This window comes from Carassius auratus, chromosome 4, assembly GCF_003368295.1.
Source record: "Carassius auratus strain Wakin chromosome 4, ASM336829v1, whole genome shotgun sequence".
Lineage (NCBI taxonomy): Eukaryota > Metazoa > Chordata > Actinopteri > Cypriniformes > Cyprinidae > Carassius > Carassius auratus.
In genome coordinates this window covers 10558350-10568209 of record NC_039246.1, presented here as the reverse complement: position 1 = coordinate 10568209, position 9860 = coordinate 10558350, and the positions used below count along the sequence as shown (strand labels likewise).

General features: G+C 37.8%; 1 protein-coding gene across 1 annotated transcript in view; it reads left to right on the top strand.

The window, feature by feature from the left end:
* Window positions 1-4564: 4564 nt before the first annotated feature.
* LOC113068288 (receptor-type tyrosine-protein phosphatase zeta-like) overlaps window positions 4565-9860 on the top strand; it is a 38992-nt gene continuing 33696 nt past the window's right edge. The window contains exon 1 of the mRNA XM_026240980.1: window positions 4565-4831. Coding sequence (XP_026096765.1) covers window positions 4768-4831 — 64 coding nt within the window. The 5' untranslated portion in view covers window positions 4565-4767. The remainder of the gene's footprint in view (window positions 4832-9860) is intronic.

Sequence of the window (9860 nt, the reverse complement as noted above, 5' to 3'; positions counted from 1 at the left end):
TTATTTAGTTTAACTTAATGTACTGAAATAACTAACACTGAAAAAAAATAGATATATATTAATTAATTATACATTAATTATTTAGTTTTTACCCATGACACTAATCTGACAGTTTTATTTTGTTGTTATTTGCTTGTTGTTTTCACAAATGTTGGCAAGGGAAAATAATATCTGGTCATTTGAAATAAGTAAAAATCTTTGAAAATTCATTCTTGTTATCAGACTGGGTTATTTATTTTTAATAACATTTGCCCATTGATGTGTGTAATGCTGGAGCTCATTACTGGCTCCAGAGTTACTCAAGTGTCTGTTGATGTGAGACAGGAAGTAAAGGAAAACAAGATGTTTGCCACTGAATGAGTATCCACCTTCTGAAGCTTTTCAGCTGTTATGCCTTTGATTCGACCCCGTCCTCCATCAACAGATAATACTAAGAAAGAAAGTTGTTTTTGCTGCTCTGTTCATGAGTTCCTCCTCATGCTCCTGATCTCAGTGACTCATCACAGCCATTAACAAACAGCAATTAATTCTGTGCGAATGCTGGTGAAATTGAGACAGAGAGCAGCCATTGTTCAGCACTGAGTATTAAAAGAGAAAGACGAGCACAAACATTTGAGCTCTCAGATGAACTCTGTTTTCTTTCTCTATAATAACCAATCAACAACGGACCTTCAAATCCCAGAGGATTCCAGGGAAAAAGATGACAATCTGTCGGAAGAAATAATCAGACTGTAGGAGATCATGTAACGTGTTTAGAACAGTCTGTCCCGACCTGAGCAGATGAGACTGCTGTAATCATTCCCAACCTACCAAAGCACCCGGCTAACCACCTAGCAATGCCTTCACAACCACCAAGGCATCTTAGTAGCCTCCTAGTAATAGACGGAGTACAGTAGATCCTCCAGTCTGTTCAGCCTGAGTGACTGTTGTGCTCCACTTGTTTTCTCTGAAGCACTCATTCTTTCATCGGATGGTCTGTGTGGGTCAGTGTGGGGCCATTTGGTTTGTTTTGTCTGTTTTCTCTCTCAGTTGCTAAAGAACTGAGATGTGGCATAAGTTGCAGCCATGCATCTGAGTTTCAGCACCTATTAGCGATCAAAGTGATTTCAGTAATCTGCTGTGTTTTAATAGTTAAATAAGTGCGCCCTGGGGACCGGCACAGTAAATCCAAAAAAATTAGCATCCCATAAAGACCTGAGTCAGGACCCATAGGAGTGTGATAAATGACTTCAAACCGCTGCAGCTCGTGAGGATCACACTTACTGTATCGAAACATTCATTAATAACAGAACAATCATTTGCACTGCTGGCATGTCAGTTAGAAAATATATCTCAAAGCATGTGTGCTTATAATAAAACTTGATAATAATAATAATAATAATAATAATAAAATCAAACCTAAATGGCAATGATAATAAAAAAATAAATAAACAAAATAACTAATCTAATGGTATAAAAAATACAAAAGTACTAAAAGCTGAAAATGTTAAAATAAATGCAAATTCAAAATAAAGATTATGGTAAATAATAAGAAAATAAGACGAATAAATAACTGTTTTTATTTAATATAAATGTAATTAATTTTGTATTTTATAATATAAAACAAATTCATTTATAATATTTAATATAATTATAATACATAAATGATACTAAAATAACAGTATAATAAACAACAATCGGGAATTGCTTTGGGGTTGTCAAGTCAAAATAATTAATCTTTTTTTTTTTCATTTATTAATTTCTTTCTTTCTTCCCCTCACTCAAAGCACTGTTCTCTGGATTCCAGAAGCAGATCTGTTATTGGTCATTCAGCTGATGGTGGAGCATTTTGTCAGTGTGTGTGAGTGTTTTTTTTTCTTTTTTGAGTGATTAGAAAGTACACACTGCTCTCCTGCTCTTAGGCATGTGTGTGAGTCTGCTATGTATGATTCTTCATCTCTCTGAAGGGGACAGAGAGAGGGACGGGGGTGTGTGCTGTCAGAAGAAAAGCCCCTAGTGCTCTTCCTTTGGGCCCCCTCTCTCTTTTTGACTCAAGGAGGCCTGATGTCACATTTCAGAGATTTATTTCAATGCCATAGTGTGCTGTGTGAGGGATGGAGTTCGTTTCATGAATGGCTTTTATCAAACCCCGGGGATGCTCATCAACACACTGTTCCTGCAGAATAAAGCTTCACACGACACAGCGGTGTGTACGGAGTGCAGAAATACTGCTATTTGTCCAGTGTTTTGTGTTTATATGCTTGTGCATTGAATAGAAAAATTGTATATTACAAAACACTGTCTTTTAGTTTATGTGTTAAACATGTTTGGGTTTAGTGATTTGAACAGGCCCATGACATGACATGAGTAATAAACTTTGGCACTCCATTTTTCCCTGCATTGATTATGCTAAAAATGCACAAATAATGCAGCTTATCAAGGAGAAAAAAATATAAAAAAATTTCCTCCAAGCAATTAGAGTTGATTTTTGCTTCATGGTTAATACAACTTACTATTACATTCTAACACCCCCTGCAGTGATCAGCATCGATTCGCAACGCGCAGCAGGATGCCGGGAATATTGAAGCTGCAGCAGCACAGCTGGTTGTCGATACTATTGATATCAACAGTGGACAAATCATCTGTTTGATCCAGCCAGAGAAACACAAAGCCCAGCAGAGCCAGAAGAAACCTGTGGTCACATGATGACGCTAATGCTGTTAATGAGCCGCTCTTTCTCCCGTAATGCAGATGCTTATCTAGAGTAACTCAATCCTCATGTGAGAAGGGAGGACCCTGTGAGACTGTTGTTATGCCTTCAGGTGTGATGCTTCTCAGCGTAAACCGATCTGCCTCTTTTACTAAAGCAGATCACGGATTCTACATGCATCTGACAGAAACTGAAGATGCTATTAAGTCAAAGTTGTCTGGGTGTTTTGAGTCACTGGAGCATTCTGGATGACCTGATTGGCTAACGCCCTCTTCCTTGTTGCTTTTACGATCGACGCAATCCCCAGTGCTGCTTTGCCTCGCAGTGACCCTCTGTTATTCACATAGTCTCTCTTTTGGTGGCTTTTGTCCACCTCCCAGTGTATTATTGTCATCCGAACGCTCCCAATTAACAATGCCACTGCTTTTTCTGAAAAGACGAGGCTTGGATCTCCATCACGGGGTCAGTGTTTTTCTTGAGAGCCCTGAATGGCGGAGCACTGGGGAATAAAGGATGTGTACTGTTTACCAGTCGAAAACAGTGCAGCACTGTTGACATTAGTCTCGGCTCGCTCGCAATCAATCGTAATTGAAATGATTGCAAAGGTGCATCAGTGCTTGCATTTTTCAACCAGAGATCCCAAGGGACGTGTATCTCGAGCACATCATCAACAGGTTTTGTTGAGTCTAAACCGAGCGCCGCAGACATGTACAATGGGCTTCTCTGAATGCTGAAGGAGCTGTATCAAGCCCCCCCTTATAAAAGCTGTCCAGCAAGTGAAGTAGGTGCCCTGCATAAATTATGCAAATTTAGCAGAAAGGATAACAACAGGGAGTGCAGAAACAGTGTGTTTCTCTGAGGCTCAGTACAGGCACAAGATGTGACCACATGCTTGGTTGAATATTTTTCAGAGGTATAAATATTAAATTCAATATTTGTTAAGTATATATATGTATATATATTTCACTTGAAAAAGTAAAGGATTAATCTTAATTTTTCTTTCATTTAAATACAGTTACTTTTGATGTAATTTCATTAAATACTGTATAGAAGAATTCTATATAAAGCAATAGTGGATTTAACAATTTTTTTACAATTTATTTAATACAAACTTCACTCTTTAAATACTTTGGACACTTCAAGAAACATTTATGCAGTTTTTGTTATTTATTTGAAAGAATCAAAATAAAAAGATATTTCTTCTCTATCTATGTATTGCTCAGCTGGTTGAGGTTGCTTTGGGAATTAGAATGTAATTAGTAATAATAATGCAATACTTTTTAGTGAGAGTAACTAGTACAGTAATCTAATTACACTGTTGAAAATGTAAGTAGATATCAATTAATTAGTTTTTTTTTCAACTGTAACCTACCAGTGTGCGCACACACACACACACACACACACACACACACACACAAATAATTACATACATATTTCAATATATATTTCTGCATAAATTGCCAGTTTCATGCTAGAACCATGTGCAGCACCTGTGGAATTTTTTTTATCATCCACTATTGTGAAAACTATGACAACTAAATTTCCTTTCATTTAAAAATTAAGATATTGACTGAAACATGAAAATGTACAGCATGACATGAACGACCCACTGCATCTTGTTTTCCATCTATTTTCAAACAGTCCAACAGATGTTAAACGGGCAGCTTTCAGCATAAAATTCCACTTCCACTGCAATGCATGCACATACAATCCAAATAACACAAGAATTGCATGTTTTCTCACTAACCTCTGAGCTTAACATAAAATGCGACCTGTACTTTTAATATACTGTTGGATGTCACTAGCACCTTTTGTCGACCGTGCACGTCCAGTTATTTGGACTCGTGATTGATTGGGCGCGAGATTGTGGGGTCTGTGGGCGGCGCGTGAACGCAGCGTCTCTCCTCTCGCGCGCTGTGATCCTACAGTGAATGAAGCTCTAGCGTGGGAAAGACGAACAGGATACGCGAAGCACTGACATGGATCCACTGTAACATCGCTGCAATAGCTGCTACTGCGTTCTCCACAGATCAGCGTTCCTCCACCTTTAACTGCAGCACGATTAAAGCCTGAAGACGATGCGTCTGATCGCAGTCAAATCACATCTGTTCATCGCGCAGCTGTGGCTCATCTGTCACACAGGTAACAAGTAAATACAGTGCTGAGTGATGCATGTGTCCTCGGTGTGTTTTTGGCACGAATGCATTGATGCGTAAAGTTGCGTCCATTTCCACAGGTTAAGGCATTTATTAATTTATTATTGATGAATGTATAATTTTTTGATGACAGTTAGGTTTTTGCGTTAAATCCCAGTCCGTAAGACAAAAAGCGTTGTAATAACGGTTCTGTTAATTTCGTTTAAGTGAACCGATGAAAGGTTCATGAATCCACTTTAGTACAGTTGAATTTAATAATTTCAAGTGTGTGTGTGTGTGTAAATTTTAGTTCATTTTTTTAATATTTTATTTATTGTTCTTCTTCCTCTTCATCATCTTCTTCTTTTTTTTTATTACATTAGACTTGTTTTAGGTTGTTGTATTTTATCCCAGTCCTATAAGACAACACTTACAAATATATTAGACTGATGCAAAGTTGTGAATGATGCAAAGTTTTATGAATCATTTAAGTGTATTTGTACCTTATTCAGTCGAATCATTTTGCTATATGGTTATATGAGTTACTTTTTAGGTTCTTACAAGGTTGTAATGTTTAAAAAAAAATTGTAATGTTTATAAATATGTCTGAAGTGTACTGGTTCATGCAGGCTGTCTAAATCCAGTTTCCTTGTTGTGAACTTGCTGCAGTGTTTGGTTCAGTTTCACTCAAGGCCGTTTCAGCTGTAGGACAGACTTTGGCTCTTTGCTCTTGGCGCTCGATCATTGATATCCTCTTTTAATCTCTCTGTCTCTGTTCATCCTGCTGAATTAAATGTAATTTGACATGGTGGCGGAATATAAAGCCTTTTCTTTCTAACCACATGTGTCTTGAACCATCTGCATCTCTCACTGGCACACCAGAGGTCTCTTTTCCTCAGAGTTGATCTCAGTGCTGTAACAGTGCACCATTGTCCTGGCTATTTCAGTCTAAAATGTTGCTGACCTTATGCAGAAGCATTAGTTACTCCCTGTTCGGGAGTTCCACAGGCATCTGTGCTGTCACTTGTGTGTTTGTGTCCTAGATATATGCAGAGTGCTGGTGGATGTAACACCCTGTTGTTCGACGTGACGGCAGGGGAAGCCCGCATTTGTGCTGCTTTTGTCTCAGTGACGATCATTCACCATTAATGCCAGCAGCAGGAAGAGACGGAGAGAGAAAGAGAGAGAGCTTCTGCCTACCAGACACATGATTGATCGATTCACACCAGGGTCACCCTGCCATGTGTCCAAACTAAATAACCACAACATGGGCGGTGATCGAGAAGATGCAGTTTAGTTTCTCTTGATCAAATGAGTGACAGTGAAAGCCTGCACAATCCCAAGGCATTTCATTATTAAATATTATCTGAAAGTGACAGGCATATCCAATCAGTTGTCACACTTTGTAAGCTGTAATATAATATAATATTGCCTATTAGCTTTGGTTCCCATTCATTATCAGTTCAAGTAGATGATAACATTTGTGATCTGTAATAGTTTGCATGTGTTGCTGCAGCTTGTAGAGACGTAACAATATCTGCTTTTTTTGACTTAGTTTCTTTTATATGTAATGTTATATTGGAGATTTTGCATGCTTCATTATATGCCTGCATAAAAAGCTACTGTTCAGACCTTCATGCACTTTGGTTTACTGGTATTTGGCACCAGAAGACTGACCTTTTTTTCAAAAAGTTACTTGATACCAGAGAGTGTTCAGAGAGGACTTATTGATTTAATACCTGTACAGTGCACATTTGTGCATGATTTTTCCTGGTTCATGACCCCAAAACACAAAATATATTCACATTAATTGATAAAATGCAAATTTAACTAACTATATAACATTGCATAGCTAGAATTGCAAAATGAATAGGTATAATCAATGTTTAAAACACTTCTGAGATCTTTTGTTTTTAATGTACATCAAAGGCTGTACATCCAGTCAGATGCACTGTAATAAAATGATATGAACAGTAAGTCATGTTAATATTTTTAACTCCATTTTAAATTCAGTTCCATTTAAGTAAAAACAACCGAGTTGATTTATAGTAAGGCAGCAACTGAAGTATTCAAGTCTAAATAGTTGTAAATGTGGTGTTTTAATACAAACTTAACTTATCATTTGGCAGAATCATGGATGGGCTGTGCTGCCGAACTAGACAACGTAAAAGAAAATGCAGCCCAGAATAGGTTTAAATACAAGTTCACTCAGATAAATATGGATTGCCGACCACAATGTGTTTTTTTTATGCTGTGAATTATTGATGACAACGAGAGCATGAAGCCATTTAAATGTAGGAGAGGTTTAGAAACCAAAATAAAAATAAATCTTATTCAGCCTGTGTTATATTAATAATTTTGCATACTGTGGATTTCCTGAAGCCAAACCTGTTGAGATCCGTTGTTGTATGTAATCCTTTTAATAAATAAACCCATGTTAAATGTACATTAATTATTGATGATTATGGCCTATTTAAAATTCAGCAGTCGTACCCTATTTAAGCATAAAAAACTCCACTCAGTTTGTATCTTGGGGCATGAATAAGTGAGATTGCCTGGAGTGTGTTATGTCAAATCATGTCCTTCTGATTTCTGCAGTAAACTACTATGAATTCACCTTAAACTCTTTATAGATCAGAGTCTAATGAGTGTCATCAGCACAGACTCGGGTCTATTGAGCACTAAACAGCTCCGGTTCATTTCCAGCGCCTGTCTGTGTCCAATGCAGCCCCGGGCAATATTGCTTGTACTGTTATGTCATCCTACAAATGGAAACTTCCATAATGAGCAGAGGTGTTCTAGATATCAATACAGATTGGTTTTAATCAATCTGAAATGTTTTGTGCTGAACCCGATGCCATTTGTTTAGGTAAGTGCATTTTTATTGCTTGATACAGTCATATCCATACAGTATCTTATTTAAAGGAATAGTTCCTCAAAAAAGGAATAATAAAAAAAACATTTTACCCATTATCAGGCCATCCATGTAGATGAGTTTTTGTCCGTCAAAACAAATTTGCATCACTTGCTCACCAATGGATCCTCTGCAGTGAATGGGTGCCGTCCGAATGAGAGTCTAAACAGCTGATAAAAACACCACAATAATCCACACCACTCCAGTCGATCAATTATCTGAAGTGGAAAGCAGTGTGTAAGGTATTTTAACTCTAAACTGTCACTTCTGGGAAAAATACAAGTTCATAATCCACAATAACACTTCCTCCATTGAGAAAGTCTATCCCCAATTGTCCTTTCACATTAAAGTTGAAAGTTTTGGCTTGTAAACATTGTTTGATATGTGCAGATTTCTCTCCTGATTCAGATGAGACAACTTTTTTAATGAAGAAAGCATAGATAGAGGAATGTCTTGATGGATTTGTTTCTTACAAACACTTAGCTTTTCTCTTCAGAAGATGTTAACTGTTGGACTGGAGTGGTGTGGATTACTTGTGGTATATTGAGATGTTTTTATCAGCTGTTTGGACTCTCATTCTGACGGCACCCATTCACTGCAGATGATCCATTGGTGAGCAAGTGATATAATGCGACATTTCTCCAAATGTGATGAAGAAACAACCTCATCTACATCTTGGATGACCTGAGGTTGAGTACATTTTTATTTTTGGATGAACTATTCCTTTAACTTAGGTCAAAACAACACACAAGCTCTTTATTCCGGTCTAAAACATTCCTCAGGGAAAAGCTATTCAATGTTGGAGAAATACAATCTCCTGTAAAGAGGACCTCGGATTCAGAACAAAACTGGGCAGTCACTGAGATGGCCAGTCGTCTTAATTTCATCCAATTTCCGTTGCATTTTTCCAAGTGGTCATGTTGCTTACTTGTGTGTGTGATTTAGATTAAAATCATCTAGATATTTTCTCCATGCTGAGTATCGTTTTCCATCGACTGAAATTGGTGTTTGTGCATGTGGACATCGACTTAAAGAGCTTCTAAAGTAAAATGTAAAAATTCATTACTTGCATGCTATTCTCATGTGGGAATACAAGACTTTGTTCCAGAGATATAAATGCAGTTTTATAACCTAATGAAATTTATGGAAAAATATCACACCTGTCACAGGCTAAGTGCTTGCCTTAAGCAGATTTCTTTCTTGTTATTTTCCCCCCAAAATAGTGTTGAAATTCAGAGAATATTGCTTTTGGAAGCCTATTTCTTGATTCTCTTTGTAAGCTTCTTCTGTAGTTCTATAGTGTAAATATTTAAAGGGGAAACATGAAACATGATATCTCAAAAATGGAGCATTTGGCTTATAATATTTATGTCCTATTAACAATTAACATTTACCCACCCTCAGTCCACCCAAGCTGTAGATGAGTTTGTTTCCTCATCTGAGCAGATTTGGGGAAATTTAGCATTTCTGTCTCACTGAAGGAAGCATTATTATAGATAATGGTCTTGTATTTTGGCTGGAAGTGATTATTGCGATGTTTTATTAGCTGTTTGGACTCTCATTCTGACGGCACCCATTGCAGAGGATCCATCGGAGAGCAAGTGATATGATGCAAAATGTCTCCAAATCTGTTCTGATGGCGAAACATCAAGCATGTGTATAGCGAGAGCCAATTCTTTTAGAATAAACCACTCACACTTGAGCAGATTTCTTTCTTTTATGTTCATGAAATAGTGTTGAGAGAAGATTTGTTTAAGCCCATATCTCGGTTCTCTCTGTAAGCATCTACCGATTAGTGAGGAGAGATGAAGTGAAGGGAAAATAAAATCTCTTCCTCTTGACTTCAGGATGTGGAGCTGGAGCTCTAGTAAACTGCTGAACTCATGAAAGGCAGCGCTCTGGCTTTGGCTCGGTCCAGCGGACGGACAGTGAGGCGAGGAAGGAAAGCTTTTCCCTCTGTTAAAGAAAGATGGAGTATTCGGTTGCCTTTCTGAGACAGATCTGGCCTGGTGTCCGAGGCGATAGAGGAGGCTCTGGAGGAAGTCCTGGTGGCTGAGCGCCTCCGGAGGTTCTGTCTGTTGTCAAGGAGTTTCCTCTGGCATGTCCTCAAAGTGAATGGAGA